Source organism: Rhinolophus sinicus, chromosome 10 (genome assembly GCF_057876585.1).
Source record: "Rhinolophus sinicus isolate RSI-liver-muscle chromosome 10, RSI-T2T, whole genome shotgun sequence".
Classification (NCBI taxonomy): domain Eukaryota; kingdom Metazoa; phylum Chordata; class Mammalia; order Chiroptera; family Rhinolophidae; genus Rhinolophus; species Rhinolophus sinicus.
The window spans coordinates 5662358-5688987 of NC_142510.1; the positions used below are offsets into that span (position 1 = coordinate 5662358).

Consider the following 26630-nt stretch of genomic DNA (forward strand, 5'->3'; position numbering starts at 1 on the left):
CCCAGATTTGCAGAAATGGAATTCCTGCATCACAGGGTCTCAATATTTTAAATAGACACCCTTTTGCTGCACCTGAGCCTGCTGTGATTGAGGTCTGAGGGAAGAGAGCGGCAGCCTGTGGCCCTGGCTCTGGCGTGTCCGTCCCTCCTGCTGTCAGGAGTGAGTCCAGCCCAGCGCGCTTGCTCTAGGCCAAGTCTCCTTTGCCCTCCTTCCCAGAGCAGATGTGGGTGTCACTCATCTTTGAAGCAGGATGTAGGGAGTAGATGTGGGGCACTGGACTGGGAGTCTGGCAACCTGTGGCCCAGCTCCACCAATGCCACCTGGGCTCCACATCTTCATCTGGAAAGGAAAATAGTAACCCCACAAAGCAGGAGACTAGGGATGTGCACACACTGCAGTGTCCCCAAACCTGCAGTGCTGTCACTGTGTCTGGCAGGTCACGAGTGTTGAGCAGGTCGTCAGGCAGTCCTGCTGCCTGATGAGCAAACCCAGGAGGAAGAGAAACATTCTCCCTTCTTTCACTTAAGATACCTTAGGGTGACTCCTTGGCTCAATGTTCCCATCAGGCAGGGGACCTTAAGTGTGATTGGCAGTTTGCGTCAGGCAATGCAGATGTTCTTCATGTTTGCCAAACAATTTTCTCTATATAGAAGTTGCCAAACAATTTTCTCTATATAGAAGTTTTATCTTTATAAAAAAATCTTTATTTTTATTTCAAGTAAGTTCTTTGAACTTTGAGATGCAAAGTTTGAGTGAAATCTTCAGAGATACAAAGGATTAATGAAAGGTTCATGGAGTCACAAAAGAACACTTTGGAAGCAAGCTTATCTCTGCGGGGCCCATCTTCAGATGGATCGATCACATTTCACACCTGTTTTCACACTGGAAGGAAAGAAGAGGCCATAGTTCATTTCATTCCTATTTACAATGACAGCATTTGGTGTAATTAGACTTGCTGTTTTATACAACAGAACAGGATGATAAAGATTATACAGTGTGAGGTCAATGTATAAAATGTTTCCTTGAACAAAAGGACTATCCTGGATTTTATAGATTAAATTCTTAAAAACAAAACAAAGCAAACCCCAAAATAAAACAACAATTGTAAGTAGCACTGAGGCAGCTCAGCCTGATGTGACTTACTCTCCATTAATTGCCTGACATCCTACTTAGTCCCCCAACTCAGAGAAAGGGATCCCAACTCGCAAAGATTACAAGTCAGAAACAGTGATAAGTCTAACCGTCATTCTAGTCTCAAACGGAATCCTTTAGAGGTTTAACTCGGAAACCGAGCAACTCTTCAGTCAGACAGAATCGTCTCTTGGATTTTGGTTTTTCCTCTGCATTTTTTATGTGCAACTATCTATGCCTATGACAAAATCTCCCATTTTCCTACATGTGACTTAGAGGACACGCTTGGCCTCCACAAGCCGGGTCTTGGGTTCTGTGTCAGGGCTCCAACTTGCCCTGGGAGCCTTTGTCCTGTCACTGAGGTTAGGACAAGTGGGACTGCTGATGTGGCAGCCTTCTGATGTCGCCCACACCACGCCCTCTGCAGACCCTTGGTCCATGCAGGCCGTTGTTGACTGGGTCTCCCAATTTCCTGTGAGCAAGGTAGCTGGGTGGGAGATGCTGCTGCGGTGTCAGCCCGGCTCTGAGGTGTCAGGCCCTACTGCCACAGTGCCACAGGCAGAGGGAGAGAGGACCTGGGTGTAGCCTTTGACACAGCCACACCTTGTTTACTAGGGGAAGAAAGTAGGAAGTCCACTCCCCACCCCCCTTCACTTAAGCATCAAAGCTCATCCATCAGGGAGGCGGGGAGAGTCCCTCAGGGCCTGGGCAGTGCCAGTCAAAACACTTGGGTTTCCAGCCGTCGGACTTCCTTGACCACGAGATCAATGTTAATAATTGGGTTAAAGTACAAGGCCCAGTAAAACAAACAGTTGCAAACAAACTGAGGAATGAGGGGCCAGAACATGGCCACAAAAAGCCCCTGTGTTGATACTTTCCAAAAATGGCTCCACATCCTCTGAGGAACAGTCCTGAAACAGAAGAGAAGCGTGTGAGAGCTGGGATCACGATGGCCGTCCTCACTACGACCCCGAAGCCAGCGCTCCCACCCCGGGGCGTTTCCCTCGCAGTCAGGTGGCCTGTGCTGCCAAGACCTTGCTCTTTGGTGCTCTCGACATACTTTTGCCTGACTGACCCATCTTCACCTCCTGGGACACAATCTAGAAGGTGCTTCCTCAGGGCACTGTCGTGTGGCCCCCCCATCAGGTGAAGAATCCCCATTACAGCCCCAACCCCACCTGCTTTGTCACTGTGTCACATTTGTATATACCGGGGGTGCCAAAGAAGTGTATACACGTGACTTGTACTCGTATCTTTTGTTATCGGTATATATTGAATATTGCAATTTTAATACAGTTTTTTCCTTAATACAGTTTTTGGGCACCCTCTGTATTTAACATACCTGTGAAGTCTGTTAAATATATACACATTTATGCTCTGTGTTAGGCTATAGGTCTCTAGAGTACAGACTGTCTTCCTTACCAAACCATCTGCAGTGCCCAGCAGAGAGTCAGGGCAGAGGAGGGGCTCAGGTTGCTGTGCATGAATAAATGAGTTCATTGAACTGAAGCAAGTGAGAGAGATTCTAGTCAGGTTCTCAGAACTATTTATAAGGCTGCTCAGATGCTGGTGTAGCGATGTGTTACTTCTGTCTGCCCAGCAGTCACCCCTTTTATTCTGGAAATACCCTCTGAGTTTTCCTCGGGGGGGGGGCCTTCCTCCCCTATTCTTTCCCATATGGCCTGGGAGGGGCTGAAGCCAGCTCCTGGTTGGGGGAATGAGTGCATGCCTTGAGCCTGGACAAGGAGAGCCCCACATACCCCCTGCCCCCGTACCATGTGATGGGTTCAGGTGGACATATGACCGAGGCTGGGCCAATCAGAACAAAGACGTGTGAGCCCTGAGGCTTTCCTAAGTGCTACAGGGAAAGAAGTGCTTTCCTTCCACAAGGGTCGCTAAGCTCAGCTCTATGCCGGCAGTGACCTCGGGCCCCCACATGAAGAGAGTTGCCTGAGGCTGAACAACACAAGAAAGAGCAGAGCTGGGAGAGGGAAAGAGTCAATGCCTATGACAGCATTTGGGTCTCTGGGTCCAACCATGCAGGAAGCCTTAACTGGGCATTTTCCTTTTTAGGAAAGCTAGTTTAGGTTGGTTTCTGTCACTTGTAACCAAGAATCCTGACTCAGAGACTGTCCAGTCCAACTTTCCCATTTTACAGATTAATCCAGAGAAGTGATTACTGTTCAGTTGGTGGCAGAGCAGGATTAGAACCTACGCTTACAGGATTCCTCATCTCTTTATGCTCTACCACAATTCTGTTTTCCATAAACTACCCTTTTCCCCAGTTGTTTATTCCTTAATTATTAAAATCCTTCATGTGTACCCTTCCACCCCCAGAAATTATATGGTAGATGTTTATGTGGGGATAAGATATATGGAGAAACACTTTAAACAATGAGCACCATGAAAACCTCCCCCCTCCCCAACACAAGGTAATTTTTCCTATTTGCTGCTTAAGTAGCTGTGTCTAAACCAGAGCCCGAGGAGACTTTGTGTCTGAGTAATACTTCAGTCACCTTACTACTTCAAAGGCCCTGTTGCTCCAACCATCTCCAACATAAAAACACACTTACTTCAGTTCACTTCTTGACCAGATCCTCCAAAAGGAGAATAATTCCAGAACCGAGAGTAACATGGCATTGACGATGAGAAACCGAGACGTCCAATAATGAACCTCCAGCCAGTCCCAAGCAAATTCAGCAATCAGCTGGTATGGAAGGAAGGAGTATTTGACCAGGAATTCTCTCCACTGCTTCCATGTGGGCTCTCGAAGATCCTTTAAAAGTTACATACAAAAAAAAATAAATAAAAATGGACACGAAAAATGATGAGGATTGACTTTTTAGATGAAATATTGTGATTATCCCTGTGAGTTTTACATTTATTAAAACACACACACTCAACAATATGAAATGAAATTTCCATCCATCAACTCACCTTGTGCTAATTAATCTTACATTGGATAAATGTTACCGAAGAGTTTGAACTGAGATGCTTGTTACATAATCGTGGAAGCTCAGAAGTAAAAATCTAAGCATGAGTTATAAATAATAGGGTTGAAATGAATAGAAATTAACTATAGCTTTTTAAATTTCTTCATCACTGCATGGGTAGCTCAGTTTCCTAACTTAAACATCTTAGCTGTGGTAGAATGACAGTAGGTCATGGAAAAATTAAACACAGACCTTGAAAAAGTAACTTTTGGGAAAATAAAACTTTAATTACACGTATGAGCCGATGATTAACAAGAGTATTTAAACAACACAGGCATCCAGAAGGCTGAGCTTAACAGGACTGTACAACGGAGCAGATACTAACTATTCTGAGAAACAAGGTAGCTTGATGAGTGGGTGTAGATTGTTGGGACTTGTTTAAATGGAAAGGCCAGGGGGTCTCTGTGCTCCCAGTCCATTGTGCAAAGTGGGTAGAGAAACATTGTGCAAAGGGGCTAATCAGCAGGCTTTAAACTACGTCCAGCGCTGGAGTCAGTTAGGCAGGCCCTTGAATGAAATGTTTAAAAGCGGGTCTTTGGAGATTTCTGAATTCTATGTCAGCATTTATGGGTGTGGATCATATATGACGATTCCTATATCCATGTGACTCTCTGAGATAAACAGATGAGAGGGATTGCCCCAAGAGTAGCAATGCAAATGACAGTGTACCCTCATCAAATGACCAACTAGACACAGAGAAATCACCCTGAGTCCATGGGATCCACCAACAATTCTGAAGGAATCCATGAGTCAAACTGAAGAAACGAGCCATGGTGGGTAACCATCCCTGCCAAGGACCCTGGGGTCAGGAGACGTGACAGCTCCCATCAGTGGGCTGAATGATGGAGAAGTGTTCTGAGGCGAACAGGATGGATGCTACCTCTGCCTGGTGGTACAACAAGTGACCATCTGGGAATCCTATTGAGACAGATTACCAAGCCGGCAGGCCCACAAATCTAACCTTCGCGCAATCTGGACCGAAGCAATGCTGGGCTTTTCCCCCCTAAATATTTGAAGTCTGAAGTCCAGAGGACAGCTCCTCTTGCTATGCAATGCAGGAAACAAAACAGGCTTCTGGGAGTGGGGAAGTTCCTGCTTTATTTTCTTTTGTAGGGCCTCTCCTTGCAAAATTCAGGTGAAAGTTGGGTGTAGTTTGGTCTTCCGTGACAGGCTACAGGCATGTGTCCAGCTCTGTACCACACTGAGAAATGGTCATTTCACTCAGGGCACTCTGCACACCTACCAGAAGCTTGGTGATGATGTCCTCCCCGGAGCTGTCTTCTTGCAGAGGGCAAATGGTGTGGATGAAGGGTAGGAAGGTGTCTGTGTAGTCAAACAGGTAGAGGTACAGCAGGCCAAGTCTGGGGGAACTCTTGAGGGCATACAGCAGGAACAGGGACCTGCCTGGGTTCACAGCCTGCAGAGGATGAGGTGGGCACAGGGTCACATTACAGCCATGCTGGTCAGCTCCCACCCATGCTCCTTTCTCAGCCTCAAACCCTTTGCCATCAGTCTTTTCTGCATGGCTTGCATAAACAATGAATGAATGAATGGCAAGAAGAGGCTAAGTAATCAATCTTTGGGCTATATTATATGAAGATCCAATTTCTCTCCACAGCTGGGAGGAGAAAAGAGGGGGGATGAGAAGCATACTCCTGGGCACTACTAGAACACAACCTTTTTGGAAAGCAATTGTGCAAGATGTATCAGTCTTTAAAATGCTTAATTTAACCAATCTATTAGTGGGCACCACTTAATAAAAATAATCTGAAATACAGAAGGCTTTATGCACAGAATGTTTAGCATTGTGTATGATTGAGAAAAAGTAAAACCTGTGACCAGTAATGAAGTGACAGGAGATACTTAACCACTGAAAAGTGTGTATGAGAAGTTGTGGATAACGCTCATGGTACAATGCTCAGTGTAAAAGATTCAAAAATGTGTAGCAATCCGATCTCAACAGTGTCAGCGCCATGAAAGCAAGGCCTTGTTTAGGGCTGAGATCCCTTTCCTAGAGGAGCCCCTGGGTCAAACCAGATGTCCACAAACAGCTGTGGAATGAATACAGAAACAGAAGGACTGCACAGAAAATTGTCTAGAAGAAAACAGCAAAATGCAATGTTAACCATACTTGAATCTCAGGAGGGATTATGGGCAATTTGTTTTCATTTACTTTTGTAAATTTTGCAACAGTGAATATGTATTTATATTTTCCTGATTACGAAAGTAACTGTAATGATTCAACTTACTTGATGCTACTAAGCATCAAATAAAATGGGTAAAAGATATGAATGGACACATCACCAAAGAAAACATAAAGATGGCAAATAAGCATGTGAAAAGATGCCCAGTATGATTAGTCCTTAGAGAAAGGCAAATTAAACCAGTGAGATACCACATTTTAGAACGGGGAGGGGTGAGAAGGAGGGCTTACAAAGGGGCAGGAAGAAACTTTTGGGAGTGATGGATATGTTCACTATCTTGAATGTGGTGATGGTTTCACAGGTGTGTACGTATGTCGAAACTTACCAAACCGTACACTTTAAATATGTGTGTCAATTATAGCTTGCTAAAACTTAGAACATTCAACTTATTTGATGCTATTAATAGCTTATTATTAAATTGTTTTAAGTGTGATAATGATTACATTTAAAAAAAGAATCCTCTTTAGAGAGTCATACTAAAGTATTTAAGGGTGAAATAATACAATGTTTGGTTATGCTTTAATAGAATCTCAGGGTCGGGGTGTGGGGACTTGGTGCAGGGGTACAGATGAAGGAAGAATGCCCATGAGTCGATACTCGTTGATGCTGGGTACGACTACACGCTTGCCTCTATTTATGTATATTCCTGAAGTTTTCTGTAGTAAAAGATTTTTTTAAAAGGTCCAACATGTGAAATGACTGGTTCCAGGTCTGGAGCAGGAAAGGTACAAGAGTAACTTGAACATCTTGTCACATGAGACAGGAAAGTATCAAAGACTAATGAGGTCATGTCAAAAGGATTCACTAGCAAGTACATTAGAACTCAATTCAAAAGTTAAATTTAGAAAATGGACTCCAAAATGAGGAGATTCCTACTCAAAGAAGATGGGAATAATTACTGAAATGTGTTCAAACACATCACGAATGTTAAAATGCTCAGTTAATAATGAGCCTAAAGAAAGAAACTGGTCGCCTTTGGAGGATAACAGGGAGCCAAATCATTATTCTGAAACTGGCAAATAAAGGATAAGAGTCAAGCACGTAACCTGTCTTTCAGTATAAACTATACTTAGGGTAATCAAAATGCGTGTTGAGGGAAATTTTCCTTTTTTTTCTTAAGATGTATTTCAGCTAACAAATGAAGAAGAAATCAGAGAATTACGGTATCACCATTTTGGAACCCCTAATGAACTAATGGATCGAAACAATCCATGATCACAGTGGCTGCGACCATCAGAAAAAGAGACAACTGGACATCATGAGCCTCTGCATGGAAGAAAACACCACCACCTGTGAGGTAATCTTGCCAAAATACCAAACTGAAACCAAAGCAAGACTCTAGATTCAACTACTAGATTACAGGATATGCAGGGGACAAAGGGACCTGTTAGGTGACACCACAGGGAGACAACCAACAAAATTCAAGATGTGGGCAAACTACAGGACAAAATGATCTGGTTTCTTCAACAAATAAATACAGGTTAACAAAAAGAGGTAGGGAGAATCTATAGACTAAGAGAGACGTAGGAGACAGAACAACGAAATGTGGGCCTTGTTTGGACCCTGGTTAGAACAAATCGAACTTAAAAAAAAAAAAAAGGAGTGTGCTATATTTGAATACCGACAAGTTATTTGATAATATCAGAAAATTATTGTTAATTTGGGGGGGTGCACAATGGTGGTGTTTTAGTTTCATTTTTTTTAAAGTCTTTACTTTTTTGAAAGTCACACTGAAATATTTACCTATGAAAAATAAGGTATCTGGGATTTTCAGAATAAACAGGGTGGGAGCAGTGGGGGTATTGTTGAAATAAACATGGTCCTGAGGTGCTGTTACTGGTATAGGTGGATAGCAGGTTTTTTATCCTGCTTTTGTGTATGTTTGAAAATTTCCATACTAGTTTTTAAAGAATCTAATAGAATTTAAATTTTAAAAATATCTGTATCCTAACTTAGGTGAGACATAGACAGATATGTGAGCAGTTCATTCTAAAGCAGTTTCCCAACTTTTTTTTATTATCACCTCTTAAGGAGCCTTTTAAAGACTTTTTTCTTTTCGTAATTCCCTCCACCCCCAAGAAATATTAATGCCACAGATAATGCTATATATCCCTTTGTGTACTGTGGTCTTAGGGAGACCACAAGTCATTATAATATCTAAGACTTTTTCACCCACCAAGAACCAGTGACCTCAGGGTGATATTGCTCTCGTTGAGTATGCACTCTCTAAAGGAACAAAGGTCCCAGGAAAAAGTATGATTGCATCCAGCCACATCAGGGTTTAGTACATGACAAAGCGAGATGACCAGGTTACATATGTGTAGGTCTGGAGTCAGTGTGAATGTGGGACCAAAATATTACAACTCCTGGCTACTTCCTATCAGATAAGGAGGAAAAACCAACCACCCAGGGAGGTGATTCTGGTGACAGCACTACAGTGGGGAGCTGTATCCTTCCCGTCCGATGAGAACAGTGGCTTTCGGGGCGTGTTGCACGGGGACACAAAGGTTGGAGGAATCTTAATCATCAAATGGTCACCCTTAGGAGGGGCTGGCATTGCTAAGAGCTGATGAGCAGACTGATAAGATTCTGCTTGTTTTTACACCAGGACCACAATCATGTTTCCTCCCATCCACTCTGGTTAATACTGAGATGACTTGTATGTATTTGAAATAGAGAGGCATTGCTGGTTACGTGACCCAGAAATGTTCCCCCAGATATTAAAACCCATCATAGGATTAATATTGGCAGTGAAAGGAGTTTGACCTCATTAACAAAACTAGTAATTTATAGGATTAAAAAAGAAGTAGGGATTTTGAAAATTAAAAAACAAACAATAATAACACAAAAACACAACAAACTTTCTACTTAGGAACTCATGCCCATTCTTCAAAATTTTGAAGCTAGTGGTTTTTCAGTTTTAAAGTAATACATGTACATAGTAAATACATATTTTTCAAATGGTATAGAAATGTATTAAGTGACAACTAAAATTTTCCCTCCCATCCAACTCTCAATCCCCACATGAAAACAGTTAACAGTTTGTGTATCCTTCTAGAAATTTTCTATGTATATGCAAACATATACATACATACAAATGTGTATATTTCCCAATATGCTTTTATTTTCAGTTAACAACACAGCGTGGGCATCCTTCCTTATTAGCACCTTTGGTAATGCTTACACGTGTGGATGTGCCATATTTATCTCACTCGGTCCTAACCAAGGGCACTTAGGTTGTTTTCCACGTGCTGCTACTGCCAACCATGCTGCGGTGAACATCTTGTTGAAAGACCTTTTGTGACTCAAACATCCAGTTCTCACTATGACTCTCTAGGTCATTTACTGAGGAGGAAAAGGGCAGCACGAGGCCTGGGTGCTTGCTGGTGTTCCCACGGCCGGTGTGTCCGGGAGGGGCCTGGCAAGGAAGCCAGCAGTCAGGTTCACAAGCCCCGCTCTTGATCACGGTGCTGTGCAGCCTGTGCTCTAAGTGACAGAAGTGAGACTGCAGCTCCAAGAGTCGGCGCAATTTCAAGTTTTATAGTTCCTGACAAACTGCTCTCCAAAGAGACTGCACCAATTTATGATCCGCAAAACACGAGTGCCCCTTTCCTCATATTTTAAACTTTTTCATCCTTGACAATACTATAGTGGAAAAAATGCCATCTGGTTGTTTTAATTTGTACTTCTTTAAATATGAGTGAGCATTTCCCATAAACGTACTGGTTATTTATATTTATCTTTCTATATCATGTCTTTTTAGGGTATAAGTCGGAATATTCCAGATATTCTATCACAAATAAAAAAAGAGTATTCGTTTTACAGTATAGTATTTGCAAAATCTACTCTGAAGGACACCAGTTGGTGCAGTCATGTGGAAGAACAACTTACCAATATCTAGCCAACTTGAAAATGTATGTTACTTGTGACCTCGTAATCCTAGTCCTCAGTATATGCCATAAAGAAACTCTTGTATATGAGCATAAGAACTACCAAAACGGTGTCCACAGCAGCATGGTTTCCAACAGCAAAACTGGAAACAATATCCGTGTTCATCAACAGGAAAACGCGTCAATCGCCATAGCCTCCTGCAATGGAGTACTATACCCCCTACTGTGAACTGGAGCCACAGAGAGAAAGGCTACTTGCAGGATAGGCTCAGCTCCTGCCTCTTCTGTTATGGTTAAAAACCTATAGAACAGTGGTCCTAGTGCTTGCAGATACATACCCATAATTCAAGTAGGAAAACACGCCCAGAAAGGCTGTGCAGCCTGGGGCCCAGGAGCATGAGGCCTCTAGAGAGAGGGTGGGAAGGGAGGCGGGGGCTTCGATCGTGTGTGATGTTTTCTTAAGCAGTGGGCACGCACGTGATTGCTATGCTGCTCTCTGTACTTTTCTCAATTAAAAAAAATAAAGAGTTCACCTTATATTCCCAGAGGTTTTGGGGGGGCTTCACGCCTAGGGCTTTAACACGCTCCAGTTCCATGAGGATTGCTCTTCTGTGGCTGCTATTTTCTATGGTATATGGAGCCCTTGAAAATTCTTCCTCTGTCAGAGTTAAAAGCAGTCTGCGGTGGGGAAGGGGAGACAGCAAACAATTAAATGCTATTTGCCAATGACTACCTGAAAATACTTTAATAAATCATCACTGACCCATTTAATAATTCTTATGCCCATTTTGTGGATGAGAAAATTGGCTTAGAGAAATAAAGCGACTCACCCAAGGCACAGCCAGGTCTGCTCTGCTTCTAACCTTTGATCTTTTTGCTATGCACTCTGACCTCTCACATTACTCTTATTTTTTAACATGTGTGTATAGAAAAAAATTGGAAAGAAATCCAGTAAAACATGATGACGTTAAGAGTATTTATTTTGGGGTAGTGATTTAATAAAAATAACTGTAGATCTCTGATCTGTTCCCTTTCTTCAGAAAACATGAATCCACCTCCACAGTGACTCGTTAAAAACACATCCGTGTGCACTGGCAGATGGAGGCCACCACAACCACGGTAGGAAGCACATACATTGATGTCCTTTTGTGGATAATTTGATAATATTTATTAATGTGGAAGGAAGACAGTTACGTAGAGATATATTGTATTAAGTATGTAGAAAATTTTTTTTCAAACCACAATTCTAGGGTGTGTATGTGTGTGTGTGTGCACTAATTCTTACAACAAACAGATAATTAAAGTGAGAGCATTTTGCTTCCCCAAAGGAGAGTCAAACGTTGAAAACTCAGTTCATGGGGCAAAATGACTAGGGTGGGAGGTGGGGCAGCCAGGCAGCCTGGCAGTGAGTGGACTCCAAGTCTAAAACTAGTAGATTAGAGAGAGCAGCTATTCTTAGCACCGCGTGCTGTTCTAAGTAACATCCCTGTGGTCCCTCCAAGAAAGGGAGGGACTCTAGTAAACGGGTTTGTTGATGGGCAGAAGCAAGCCTCCCCAGAGCCCAGGGATTAGTGAGCTGCTCATCCTAATGAGTTCCTCACGGCACTTGCTACAATTTTGTGTGGAACTGCCTAGAACAGGAGAAAGGAAACAACCCAAATGTGTATTTGTAGAAATCAATTAAATAGACTCTAGCATATACACACATACATACATACAAATGTATGTAGACATACATATGTACATATAAACACAGGTCTGCTTAGGAGAACTGTATTTTCAGTTTAAATAAATAAAATAATACATGTGTCTATGTGTATGTCTGTATAAACATTTAAAAAAATCTGGAAAGGTGCCCAGCAAGATGATAACACTGGTTGTTTTCTCTGAAGAATAGGATTACAAGGGTATTTCATTTTCAATGTCCTTTAACTCTATATTATTATTTTAAAATAATAAATATGTTACTTTTATAATCAGGAAGCAATACATTAAAATGTCTATGACATAAAATGGTATAGCCACTTTGGAAAACATTATGACAATTCCTCAAAAAGTTAAACACAGAGTTATCACACGATCCAGCAATTCTACTCCAATAGAGTATTGAAAATATATGTCCACACAAACTTGTACACAATCATAGAAGAATTGTTCATAATAGCCCCAAAATGAAATCAACCCAAATGTCCATCAACTGAAGAATGCATAAATAAAATGTGGTCTAGCCACAGAATTGATTATTCAGCCATAAAAAGGAATGAAGCACTGACACATGCAACAACTTAGATGAACCTTGAAAACATGATGTTCAGTGAAAAAGCCAGACAAAAAAGATCACACATGTTGTATGATTCTATTTATATGAAATACTCTGAATGTCAGGCAAATTCAGAGACAGAAAATAGAATGGTGGTGCTTGGGGCTGAGAGAGGGGGAAAAATGAGGATTGACTGCTAAAGGTTAAGAGCTTTCTTTTTGGGGTGATGAAAATATTCTAACTAGGTTGTGATGGCTGCACATATCTGTGAATATATTAAAAACCATTGATTACACACTTTCCGTGGGTGAACTTTCTGGGATGTGGATGATATCTCAGTGAAGCTGTTTAAAAAAATGTCAGTGACGTGTCAAAGATTTTGCTCCTTACCTTCCATTTACTCTTTCAGATAAAAACCTGTCTCTGTAGAGAGTGGCCCAAGGACCCAGCTGCTCCAGCCAGAGGACAACTTCTTCTGCTGTCCATTTGGCCACAGCCTTGTGGACCAGGAGGTCGTGCTCAGATTCCCTGCTGCTCCAGTGATACACGAGCAGAACCACCTGGGGAGAAATGACAGGGACCTTAAGACACAGAAAGGTCAGAGATGCTTGTTTCTATATCCATGAATGTGGGGCCAGAAAGGGAAGAGGCTGGGCTTGAAGGGGATGATGTCAGGTCCGTCCACAGAAGTAGGACAACACCCCCACCAGAGAACTGGGGCATAATTCTGCAGGTCAGGTGTGTTGACTGCTGGGCCGTGAGGGAACAGAGACAGGAGCAGGACTCATCGCCTGGCACCTGGGAGCAATGCATCCTCAACCCCATCAACCTGGCCAACATAACTGACTCATGGGCCTTTTCTGCTGGGAAATTTGTAACATTTAGATTTCCACAAAGAGACTACTACAAAGTAAGCAGTCTCTACATGGAAGTTAGTAAAGTGCTGTGCTCAAGACTATCCAAGGCAGACACAACGTCGAATTCCAGTTCTAACACCTTTCTGGACCTGTTTCCTCATCTTTAAAATAGGAATAATAGTGCCTATTGCATAGCTTATGACAAAGAAGAAATGGGATAAAGCTCAGATTTACTGGGCTCTGAATATCATGTTGTCTACTTGAGTAAGCAACATCCCCAAAGACTCATACAACCCAGCAGTGAATTACCACGTGCAGTTATGTCATCAGTCGTTCAGGTGTATTTCAACAGAACTGACTTCAGTGGAAACCAAGGGGGGGGTGGGAGACAGAGAAAGTGCAATAAACTTACTGCCACACCAGTTAAAGCTGTGAGCACTCCAGAAAAGAACCCCCCTCCTCTGTGCTGATTCACTCGGCCTGTGTTGGGAACTAAAGGAATCTGATCATTCCCATATTTCTGAAAGGCTGCAAGACTCTGGACTATGTCGTTATTCTGCTGAATGTCTTCAAATCGCATTCTAATGGCATCAGGAAATAATTTTTCAATGGCATCCCTATGGAGAACAGAAAAAAAAAATCACAGGAGCATTATTTGATGAAATTCACTTTATAAGTTTAGAGGACAGAATAAAACTAATAGTCAACATTTAATAATAGACAAGTACTCTGGGAGAATGGTCAAGAAGATTGGTTATGGCCCTATTGGTAACAGCGAAAAATGAAAAACAACCTACATGTCCACTGTTAGGGAAACAGCGAAATAAAACATGGTATATTCCTACAATGGAACACTACACAGTAACTTTAGAACCATGCATATAGAACACCACTGATGTGAGAAAATCTTTTCATTTCCTATTGGCACATATATATGTAAAAATACTTTTAAAAATCTGAAAGAAATCACAACTAAGTCATAACTGAAGTTACTCTGGAGAAAAGGAAAGAAGTATTTTAAGATGGGGGATGGGTCAAAGGGGTCTTTAGCTTTATCAGTAATGTTCTGATATTTTAAAAAGAATGTAAACAAATGTATATACATATTGTTATGTTATTAAAAATTAATTCATAAAAAGGAAAAAAGTGAAGTTCAGTAGTAAGAGAAAAGACCAACCATCAGGTCATACTGTAGGGTTGTTGTCATTTTCAGTTACACACAACCAGAGAACCTCCTTCAATTTAAGATTACCCTTCAGGTAAAACAAGGCTGACATATAAAGGCAAAGTATTTGTAATACATCTCCTGTGAAAAAGAGAATGTTGGGTTAATGTTTTCATGGAACTTTCTGGTACTCTGTTGATATCAAGAAGACAACAGAAGAAGAGACAAGGAATTTAGCCTCAAAGAGCTCACAGGAAGCAACACTGTCAAAGAATTTTGACCATTATGAATATTATGAGTGGAATAACCTACTGTCTGAAAGGTCTTGCCATTTGTTGTGTGATGCTGTGCATGAGAACTTACCTCTATTACTGTGATGATTGGAGCAGAGTTTAGTCAAAGATTATGAAAATCAGCATCAAGCCAGTTATTGAGACTTCTACAGCTACACCATTTTCTGTTAGACCTAAGGTGTCTCAGTGAATACAAATCAATAAAAAGTATCATATGGCAAACGATTACAAGCAACGGATTGATAACCAGAATGTCTTCCTTTTTTTCATAATAAGTAATAAACAAAGTACAGTCGCCTATGAGGAAAGGAGTCTGGATTTTCGGGTCCTTGAGCTCCCCGATTCACACTCCAGCAGATCCGAATGACCACAGGGAGGTTGGCTCTGCACCTCCGGCCTTTTCAAACATGGCTGCACCATTAAGAGACCACACTGAACAAGCTGTTATGTGCTACCAGTACAGACTGAGCATTACCTGAGGAGAATATTAACTTTGGGGAAACCTTCCCACTTTTCTCTGCATTCTGGACACTCTGTTTTCTTTGAAGAGGTCCACCATAAGGCTAGGCAGTGCCGGCAGAAGCTGTGCCCACAGTTCAAGGTGGTGGGGTTAACCAGGATGTCGTAACAGCAGTGGCAAGAAAATTCACTAACAGAAATCTGAGGGCTGCTGCTCTTGAGAGGGTCATCTTTCTCAAGGGACATCGTGTTCAGATCATTTTGCTGAGAATTCTCCATGTCTTAGCAAATTCTAGGATCCACAGGCAAAGAAAATTTCAGACTTAGAAAATTGCTGCAAAGCATCATTAAATCTGAAAGAGACAACAGAAATAGGACAGATATTTTAGTAGGTGCTTGAGATTACTGCCATTATATTAAAGCTGATTTTTAAATGTAATAAATATGATTTCTAAAAATTCACATTCCAGAAACCAGATAAACATCATTGAATTTCTTTCTGGCCTATTTGTCATATTTTTAAAAATTAGGTAAAGCAAAATAGTGTAGTGGAAAGTTCAATAGATGTGGGAGGCAGTGTGGAGAATTCTATATCCTTTTCTTTCATGAACTTCTTTTGAAAATGTAATTTTTCTAGCCTCAGTTTTCTTAATTAAATTTCTAAAATCCTTCAATGTGCGTGATTGTAAATAAACCAGCTTTTTGGCCCAGTAAAATGTCTCAAGTTGGCAATAACAGATGTATTTCATGTAAATAACACATTTTATCCAAACAAATCTGCCTTCCCATTAAGTAATTATTTATTTTATAAGCATTTGATTTCAGAGGCTCCCACAGGAGCAGTTCCAGGAAGTGAGTGAAGCCTTGTTTTCTAGGTGCCCTTTCCAGAGCAACCTCCCATGGCTCAATATTACCCTCTCGCAAATCAACCCAAACATATGTATCCTGCGGTCTGCATCCGGCCAATTTGGTGCTGTAGAAACAGGTCAATGTCACCAATATGCAAATGGCAGAGGATTGTTCTCTTCTCATTCTCATTTGGGTCTCAGGAGAATTTTTTATTGAGAGGCAGTGTGATGGGGAATCTCAGTTCTTCAACTCACTAGGTCTGTGACTGTTCAAAAGTTATTGAGCTCTCTGATCTTGTTTCCTCAACAGTATAGAGACCTTCAAGGCTTCTTGTGAAGATTAGAGACAGTGAACGTGAAGTGGCTAGGATGGTGTGCAGTGGAAACGGCTAAAGAAATGATTATTCATATTATTCCTGGTGTCACCATAGTGTAGGCACTGGTGGGTAAGAGTTTCTCAGTCTCACTACTGAGACTGAGAAAGAGAAAGAAAGTAAATCACCATCCATCAGTCACACTGGTCACACAGAGAAGAACTCACTGTATGTGCTTTGTAGGCACAGTGCTTAAGAATGCAGGTCCCAGGGCTGGGCTGCCTGGGTTCTTAGCTCACCTCTGCCCTCTACCAGTTAGTTGTGTGGTCTGGACCTCATTGAGGCTCAGCTTTCTCATATATAGTCTTTACCCCATTAGGAGGGCTTTTTGGTGTGTGTTTTTTTTTAAGATTCCAAGAATTTTTATGACCACTTGAAGAGCAGAAGAGTCCACACTAACCTCCAAATACGGATCACTCTGTATCACTGACTCAATCTTTTTTTTTCAATATATTTTTTTTCAATTACAGTTGACATTCAGTATTATATTCATTTCAGGTGTCCACTGGGAGGTTTTCATAAAGAAATAAGAGAATGCAAGTAAAGGGCCAAGTACAGAGCCTGGCATATGGTAAGTAAACCTTAAATGGTAGCAATGTACTTGGTTTTCCAATGCAGTGATAAGAGCGTTTTATCACCATTTATAGGGTAAAACATTTTACATAGCACATGATAACACTGTGTTTTAAATAAGCAAATCTATTAACAAAGACTAGAAGAAAATACAATGAATCTTAGTAGTGGGTATTTTGGGTGGGAGAGGGTCATGACTGTTTTGATCTGGGTTTTTGTACTTACCAAGTTGTTATTAATGAAAATGTATGACATAATAATTGTAAAATACATATATAAAATTGTCAAATATATATTTTGGCCTAGCACCAATGGGAGATTTTCAACTCAGAAAATAAACACAACTAAATTTTAAACTCAGTGTTAGTGTGGAATAGAGATTCCTCATCCAGTACTAAGAAGATGATTAAATAAATATAAATTTAAAAGATTAAATATAAGATAAATACAAATTTTTAAAATGTATATATTTAATACAGTTATTCACAATAATAAGTCATAGTAAAGAAGGTAACGACCTTCTGTAGGCCCATTAAAGACTTCTTTTTGGAAGAAAAAATCTGAATAAATGTTCTTAATGACAAATTCTAAATTATTTCGGGTAATATTTCCTCATCATTTGTATGTTTAGGAACATTTAAAAAATTTCTAAGTGCTTTCCTTTTGGCAGTCTCTTCAAATTGCTAAGGAAATGGGATGTGTTACATAGGTTTTTATTGTTGTTTTTTTTAAAAATACGGACACTTCATGAATTTGCGTATCGTCCTTGTACAGGGCCCTGTTAGTCTTCTCTGTGTCGTTCCAATTTTAGTATATGTGCTGCTGAAGCGAGCACAAAGGGAATCATTTTGATAATGTAGTTCCTTTATTTGGCTAATAATGATTAAATAACTGCCATGTGGAGAGTATCATTCCAGGAAATAATAATTGAACAAGTGCTATTTCTTGAACATTTCCAATGAGCTTGGACACTGGGCAGGCCCTTTAGTTACCTTCATAATCACATCTGGATTCAGCATCAGAGGAAAGATACTGAGGCTTCCAGTGACGGCTGTGCAACGGGTCAGAAAATATGGGCCTGGCTTGGCTGCTGCTCTCACTGTTTTCATGGGGAGCAGTGAGTGTTAGGGGAGACACAAGTCTTGTGTGCCCAGGTAATGACAGGTGGGCTGATGGGAGCACATAAAGGTTTCAGAGGCAATGAGATCAGCAAAGCTGTACTTGAGGATGATAAATCTCATTAAGAAGGAGGGCTTAGGCTGGGACAAGTTAGAAGTGAGGTGTTACCACTTCTGGGACTATGGTGGCAAAAATGAAAATGGCAAAGAAATGAAAGGTGGCAAACAAAGAGATCAACCTATCAGAGAGATATTAAGAAAAGAATTTATGGGCTTTGGTGACTAGAGAGAAAGAAATATCAAAGATGCTGGCTAGGTTTCACAACTAGGGAAGAACAGTACATCTGATAGAAATGGGTCACTGTAAACAAATGGGGCCAATCTTGGAAACGTCAGTTGAATTTTAGAAAGGTTCAGTTTGAGGTGATGACAAGACTTCCAAGAACAACTGTCTAGTGAGCAGCTAGAGATCCAAAACTGTAGTTGAGAATTAAGAATGAAGCCATGTCTGGGGATTTCTGAGTCATTTGCAGAGAAATGACAATGTATATTGAAAATAATTTCTCACAAATTAGCCTTTTAAAACTAGAATGCACCAGTAGTTCCTAGCTTACTAGATCTGAAAATTTACTTTTCATGCAAGAAAACAAATCACCCACTGACATCAAAAGTGTATTTTATAAGTCGTATTTTGAAAAGCTAAGGTGGCCATAAACTCTGTTTTATAATTGTCTTTAACAAACTAGAAACTGCGTGGACTTTGATTACATCTTGGGAATTTTGATAGTTTCGTTTTACCCTAAACTCAAAAGGTGAAAGCTAAAGAGAAAGAATATGTATCTTAACCAAATTCAGTTGATCTTTTCTGCTGTTTCTGCCTGTATGTATTTGGGTTATTTCCATTAAAGAAAGCAATACTTTTAAAGGATGAAAGTGCTTCTTCAGTGATAAAATCTAGCTCAGACACTGAAGTTCCAAGCCCTGGTGTTCTGACTTCAGTAAACACACCCTCCTGCACTGGCAATGATTAAAGGGCTCTTTGAGAAGACCCAGTGTTCCTGAGGATGTTTACAGCTGTTCTCTACAAACTTGGCGCACTCAGCAGCAGGTGGAGTTGTGAGAAGGTTCTCTGGCTCTTTCAGAGCTCCTTCACAAGTCAGCCGTGTTAGAATATCCCTGACGCCTCGTGGCCTTTTCCCCTTGTCTCAGACGCCTCAGGGAAGACAGGGAGGATGTGGGTAGGATTGGGGAAAGGAGAGTCATTCCATTCCCACCCACCACCAGTGCCCTGTTCACATGGTTACACTTTGGTTTATGTTTATGGACCCTGACAAAGAAGATACATACTGAGAAAGGCTCCTGGGGGCTAACTGGGCTCAAATTTAAAAACAGAGCCTACCAGCCATTTCTGCACAGGGGCCTCTCAGGCAAACCACACTTCACAGAGAAGCCTGCACTGAACTGTCTTCTTGCACTGTGTTTCTGCCATCTGAGCCAGCCCTTATAAAGGAGTTCCTGGAATCTATTTCAACCAATAGGACTGAGACTTTCCCCCATTCAACTGGAGCTACCATCAGCATCTTCATCTATCAATAAGAGCAGCTCCATTCTGACCAATCTGAGGACAGTGCCTCAAATCAAACTTTGGAGGATTTGGAGTCCTCATTTGCTTAAGGACAGACAAGGGGTGGGACTTGTGATTTATAAGTCAGCTCCGTTCTGGCTCAGATTGGCACTTTTCCTTTCCACTGAAGACTGCATTTCCCTGACAGGAGCTGAAATACAGAAGACATCTCACTGAAGCAGAGCAGAGCTGTTTAGTTGGAGAGGGGCTTCACCCCTGGGGCTATTCCACAGCCATGCCACTTCATAATTGAGCTGTAGCACTATTGAGCTGTTTGCACTGAGTAAAGTTTCCTTCCTCACTGCACTCCAAATTGGGGATTCCTGTTGGCATTGAATTGGCACCAACAACAATCAGTTGACATGTTAATCACCACATTGAATTACAAGTGTTAATTACCTAGTTCAAAACCGAATGGGAAGAATGCCTGCAAAACTGCAAACAGACAAGTTTAAAATGATGGGTTGAACACCGCAGATTTAAAGAGCACAGCAAAACCTCTGGGGACTGGGTTCTGGAAAAAAGTTAGGTTTCAATTGATGTCTGTAGAGGCATTTCGGGAGGTCTGTGCATATTCTGAAATTACACGCCAAGCTTGAGCATGTGATCCGAGCATCTTCCCAAAGGAAATCTCTAGTTTTTATTAGGCTCTCAAAGGAGACCAAGGCCCAAATAAGGTTAAGAACTCCTGTTCATCCTGTTCATTGGGATACAGGCTTTCTCTGCTTCCTCGAGTGGTTCTAAGGATGCAGGTGGGACTGTCCACAGTGATGCAGCATTATCATGGTGAGCACCCATCGTCCATGTCCTGGAACAATTTGCACGTTGGCACCCACCACTCCGCTGTGGCAACATCTGGCCTGCAAGCAGGCTTTCTTTCACGTTGTCTTTCTCTTCCTCTGCCCCCTCTTCTTTCTCTTTCCTGTTCCTCTTTCTCCTCTCTCTTTCTTTTGAATCTGGTGCCAGCATTTTGAAAAATCAGATTTCACATAAACACCCAGATTCCTGGCTTCTACTGAAAAATCTCAGAAGGTCTGGCACATTAGGCTCTCATTTTATGTGACAAGAGGCAGCTGAAGCTGAGTAACTCAGCAGCTGCCCCCTTCAGACAGGGCAAGCCAGGCTTTAGTTTGCTACGCACCTGTCTCCTCATTTCTGTTATTTGTCTGACCCCTGGGGATATGTGTTTTCATGTCATACCATAAGGTGATACCTTTAGAGTCTATTGATGAGTGTATGTTTCTAGGTTAACTGGCCTGAGGCTAGTAAGCTTTTGGAATTCTGTCAGCTCCCCATTTTCCTGTCTCTTGATACGCTGTCAGGTTGTTACTTACCATTGCCAAGAAAGTAACTGCCTATGAAGTTTTCCACAAAATTTTAAATTACTGCTTCTATTCTGCTTTAGACTCAGAGGCCAAATAACCCTGCTCAGCAGATTCTGTGTGTGAAAGGTTCTGGATGAACCTGAGGGCAGGGATCAAGTCTAAAAATTCAAAGTCAGCTTTATTGTCATCATATCCCCAGAGACCTAGGTTAAAATGAATGGAGTAAGAGTTTGTGGGCTCTTCTGTGAGTCAAATATTTTGTACAAGGCCTTTAAGATACTGACTTAGTTGTTTGGAAGTATTATTTACTTCCTGATTCTGAGAGACAGTGTAATGCAACTCAGCTTTAAAATCAGAAGACAGTTCTGAGTCCTAGCTCCACTATTTACAAGGCAAGAGATCATGGAGAAATTTACTCATTCTCTCCAAGTCTCACATTAGCATATGCAAGGAATGGGGTTACTGCTACCACCTCACAAGGCCGTCCTGAGCATTAAGAGGACACATGTAAGCTCTGGCTCATAGGAAGTGTTCAATAAACGTGGTTCCTTCCTCCATAGCATGTTCCACGTGGGTGACACTTCCCAATCCAAGTGAGGAATGCCTCAAGATGTCGTCCTCATGCCCATGCCATATAACCAACAATTTGTTCTAACATCTCACCAGTGTAATTTAAAACACCTGGAGAGAGAACCTTTCTGAGGAACACACCACCTCTAAAATTTCAGTGTCAAGAAATGGCATAAAATCTTACAAAGTATTAATATGTAAAATATGACATGAATACACATATATTAATAACCCGTATAGTTGACCTTTTCTAAAATGTTCATGGGTTTGGTCTGTTGGCACAACTGATAGGAAACAATTATCAGTCTTCACTGACTTGGGCAATTCCAAGAAATCTGTCACTTTATATAACCTTTTCTATGTTTTTCTAAAGAAATACCTAACTGACATATATAGTTATCTGAAAAAAATCTATGAAGGAAAAATAAGGGCCGGACACACACAATCTCCCAGTAACTAATTCTGTGTAACTAAAGAGCCTGGAATGAGCTTGGCTATTCCACGCTTGGAAGCAAAGTTGTTTGACTTCTTGGTCAAGTATTCATTTATTTATGGATTTATCCAGAGAGCTACTATCCCGAAGGAGGTGTTGGCACTGCTGATACCTGTTTGATTCTTTAGTCACTCAATATTTAAGAAAGGCAATTAATACAATAATGTTTTTTGAGTTTATCAAAGAACAATGCATTCATTCTGAGTTTAAGTTAAGGATTTTAATACCTTTGCTTATAAAGATCTCATTATGTAATGATTGTTAACTCTCTAGCAATCATAATCTTCCAACTGCTTTGTTCACTGGTATATAATTAAGGTTCTGCCTCTTCATTCAACAAGACATTTATTGTGATCACAGTACATACCTAACATTTTAGGAATAATCCTTTGAAGGCCTAAATTATTGCAATTCCAGTCTAAAAAATAGGATCTCAATAATTTCTTAGCAAAGATGTTCACTACAGGAATAAAAAGATTTTGGCTTTCTAGGGCAATTTCTTTTCATTACATATTACCTGACAAAAGAGAATAATGACAAACATTTATTGAGCCTTATAGTGTGAAAGGCACAACAATCCTATGGGATAATTACTACTATCATCTCCACTTTACAGATGAGAAAATGGGGCCCTCATTAATAGAGGGCAGAGCCAGGTTCTAAGTCCTGGTCTGACTTAAAGCCTGTCCCCACAGCACTACCTTATCCCCATAATGTGATCAGTAATAGTTATTAGTTCAGAGGACTATTTGCTGCTTTATCATCTAGGCCACAGCATAGAGCTAATACTGCAAAGCTGAGAAATCCAAATGAGAGAAAATGAACTAGAATCTGACAACATTTTGGAACATGAACTCCAGTGTGTGGCTGTTAAGGTGACTGTGCTGTTGCATGAGATAAATTAGCAGAAACATTCACAATAGAAACAGGGGTAAGGGTGGTTGGGAGCACCCCCATTTCTGGCACCCCACTTCCACCTCTGGGGACACCACTATAAACACTGGCAGAATACTACAGACATTATTAAATCTTCAAAGAGTGACCATGCATTTCTAGTGATGATGAAATAAAAAGAAATGTGCCCAATGTAAGTAAAGGGCAATAAAAAGAGAATTTATGTGTACTTCTTGTAGGTGGAAGGAACTGGCTTTCTTTAATTCCAGAGAAGCATTTCCAGCCTCCTACCCTATAAAACCTTGTGTTTTTCCAACTCCAAATAGACAGATTTTCTTTCTGAATGGGGTCAGAAATCACTAGGGCAAAGGTAGCTAGCTCACTGCATGTTGATTTGTTGCCTGAACTTTGCGGCCCCGTGATTTACTGCCTGTGAGTGTGTTGGGCAAGATGAGAACACTGAGAAGGGTGTCCTGGCTCTCTCTAGAGACTGTCCTCTTTCTTTTCTGTTTTGTGGCATATATTCAAGGATCTACCCTCTATTAACTGCTGTAAATGTCCAATAACTCAGAAAGTGATAAAAAACTACTGGTAGTTACCAGTACCCCACACCTTAACCATTGTTTTTTAAGCTCTTCTGTTATGGTTCACATATTATATACTGACATATCCTTTTCAGGTTTAGCTCGCTCTCATACCACTGTTTGAGTAGCCTTTGCCTCTCCAACTAAACTCTGGGCTCCCTGAGGTCAGGAACCAAGCCATAAAATTCTAGGGAACCTAAGAGTAGCTGGCACAAAGCTGGGCTGTAGAAATTTGTGGATGAAAATGAAATCAACAAAAATTTGACTCCCTATCACAGTAATTTCTTAGAACCTCCATCACAATTACCTGGCAAATTTGGTGAACCTGAGCAATGATATCTGGGAGAGAGGCCCAGGAATGTACATGTTAAACAAGCCCCTTAAGGAGAGTCTCATGCATGTGGAAGTTTGGGAATTAGAGAGCTGTTACATATAGGTATACCTCGTTTTATGGTCTCGATTTTTTGCGTCCCATGGGTGCTGTGTTTTTCTTTCTACAAATTAAAGGCAAGACCCTCCACCAGCAAAAAGATTATGACTTGCTTTACTGTGATACTGGATTTATTATGGTAGTCTGGATGGTCTGGAACCAAAACCAAACCTGAAATATGTCCGAGGTATACCTGTACAAATAAATACATACATGCCTAAATATATATTTCAGACAAGATCTGGGTAAGATGTGGATAAAATGAAGTTTAAATAACACTGCCAGTCTCATTTCCTCTTCTCTCCAATCCCTCCTTTCTCCACTGCACAAATCATCCTCCTGGAGCAAAATTCTGATCAAGCCCTTCTGTTGCTCAAAACTTTACTATGAGAATTAAAACCCATAGTCATAAGCTTGTCACTTAAGAATCTTTATGCCCCGCGAGCAAACAACACAACATTTTAAGTAAGAGTACAATTGTATTCTGGAGCCAGAATGACTGAATTCAAATCCCAATTATTAGTTGTGTGACCTCAGACAATTCACCTAACCTGTGCCTCAGTTTCCTCACCTGTAAAATAGGGATATTCACAGTATCTTCCTGATAGGGTTGTTGGTTACATGAATTAACATGCATATAATAGTGCCTGACACATAGTGCAATACAGGTGTTAGCTATTACTATTATGATGGTTATCCCCTACTACTCACACATACTCTAGTCCCACCTATTAATTCATTTTCCTGGGTCATTATTCCATATCACACAGTTCCCTCCAGCGGTGGTAACACAGCTCCACACCATCTCTGGGTCAAAAGTGTCCAACTGACAAGAGCCAAGTCAACTGTCACTTGAAAATCTTTAACGACTAAGTGCCTCCCACATCCAAATTAATTCTTTCTGCCTCTGTGTTAGTGTAACTTTTATTTGTGTGTGTTTCCTCATCTCACAGACTAATTTCCCTGGAGAGACTCCTATTGTTGAATCACTATGGTCTTAAGCATAAGAGACCTGGGTTCCAAACCAGGTCACGTTTATTCTTCCAGAGCCTCTATTTCCTATTTGTAAGTGACAAACTCTATTCATAGGTACTTGAAAAGCGTCTACTGTATGGTTGATTGGTGTTATTAACAGAATTAGTAGTTGGATTTACTGAGTGCCAGCTATGTAAGTAGTGCCAGCGCCAAGCACTGAAACTTAGAAAAGAAAAAAAGAACTGCCCTGGAGAAGTACAGTTTTCCATCAAATTTATAGCGATAGACAGGAAACGCCTGCCTGTTTACAAAACCGTGACAAAAACAAACAGCCCAATCCGCACGTGCACTCAAGCGGGTTCTGGAGTGTGCCTGGGGAAGACAGTCAAGTTCCTTCCTATTGGTCTTTCATATAAAGTGACATCAAGACCACCCACAATGGACCGGCCAATGGGCTTTTGGGGAGGAGGACCCAACGTCGACAGCTGAGGGCATGGCAGTTTCTGTGGGTCTCACTTTCCAACAAAGAAGGAGGGCAGCCGCCTCGGGCACCGACAGGGCCGCCTTTGCCCTGCAAAAGATCCCCAGTTAGACCTACAACCTAATTCTCCTTTGCCGTTCCTCACCCTCTTTTAAAAAAGAAAACTCCCTTTTGCACAAGTTCAGATTTCTGCCGGTGAGCTTGTTATCACAAGAGCTGGGTTTTCTAGCCTATCCCTACTATGATTGCGCGTCCGTTTCAATTTCATTTCTTTGCGTCCGTAACTCTTACTTTAAAACGGGAGCGATCGTTCCGCCTTGGGGCAGATAGTGCCTCGCCAGTTAGACTTGAAGCCCAGCCTAGCATCTAACAGGAATCTAATCAATTCTGGACGCATTGTCGCGGGCGCCCCGTCGTCCCCTTCCAAGTTGTGTGGAAGCGACGTTCCCTCCCTCCTTGTGGAGACCCTGGAGCGATAGCTTGAAGCTGACCGCCGAGGGGACACAGGCGAGGCCCAGCGATCCTTTGTGCCGATGTGGGGTTCTCGGGAAGGGATGGGGAAGTTGGCCAAGTGGGGGTCCGCGCCTCGAGTCTAGGACTGCGGCTCTTCAGGACCCCGCGCCTAAGTCGGGAAAGCCCCGCACTCCTCTGACCTCGTCCCCCACGGCCGTCTTCCACATCCCGCCCCGAAATCAAGCCCAGGCCCCCTCGCCATCGCCCGACGCGCTGGGGCTTACCACTGCGCTCATCCCGGAGACCATCCGGATGTCACCCCCGTCTGCACCCCTGCGGAAGCAGAGGAGAAGGTGGCAGCTTCACTTCCGGCAGTAACCGACTGACTGCGGAGGAGGGTGTCCCGGGCCCCCGACCATAGAGGAGAGGCCGCACTCGTTTCCCAGCCCCTTCAACCCCGCGACCTCCCCGCTGCCTAGAGCGGCCACTCCCCGGCCGAGGAGTTCAACGCATGCGTAGCTCCGTGAGTCCCGCCCTTTGCTCTTCAGGGACAGACAAGGGGCCAAAGCGTAACACCTCGAGGGCGAGGCGGATGCCTGTCTCGTCACCTCCCCAGCGCCTGTTTCTGTGTCTAGA

The 26630-nt window shown here is 41.8% G+C and overlaps 2 protein-coding genes and 1 non-coding gene across 3 annotated transcripts in view; 1 reads left to right on the forward strand and 2 right to left on the reverse strand.

The window, feature by feature from the left end:
* Positions 1-11478, forward strand: part of LOC109433859 (group 10 secretory phospholipase A2-like) — a 32093-nt gene extending 20615 nt beyond the window's left edge. Inside the window, exons 5-6 of the transcript XR_012493047.2 lie at positions 7449-7625; positions 11259-11478. The gene's annotated coding sequence lies outside the window, so the exon portion shown is untranslated. The remainder of the gene's footprint in view (positions 1-7448; positions 7626-11258) is intronic.
* Positions 678-26486, reverse strand: BFAR (bifunctional apoptosis regulator). The gene is made up of 8 exons (XM_019710387.3): positions 26279-26486; positions 15269-15605; positions 13748-13952; positions 12869-13038; positions 10752-10896; positions 5368-5541; positions 3705-3907; positions 678-2042 (listed from the first exon to the last, which is right to left on the reverse strand). The coding sequence occupies exons 2-8, from the start codon at positions 15529-15531 to the stop codon at positions 1850-1852; spliced, it is 1353 nt and encodes a 450-aa protein (XP_019565946.2). The 5' UTR covers positions 15532-15605; positions 26279-26486; the 3' UTR covers positions 678-1849.
* Positions 17777-17882, reverse strand: LOC141569527 (U6 spliceosomal RNA). Its single transcript, XR_012493252.2, has one exon. It is a non-coding gene; the product is annotated as a U6 spliceosomal RNA (small nuclear RNA).
* Positions 26487-26630: the final 144 nt, after the last annotated feature.

Coding starts and splice junctions, on each gene's coding strand:
- BFAR (XM_019710387.3), bottom strand. CDS start 15,531: ATGGAGAATTCTCAGCAAAATGATCTGAACACGATGTCCCTTGAGAAA. Junction 10,897..12,868: donor TCTGAAAGAGTAAATGGAAG/GTAAGGAGCAAA, acceptor TCCCCACCGCAG/ACTGCTTTTAACTCTGACAG. Junction 2,043..3,704: donor TGGTCAAGAAGTGAACTGAA/GTAAGTGTGTTT, acceptor CTTCTGTTTCAG/GACTGTTCCTCAGAGGATGT.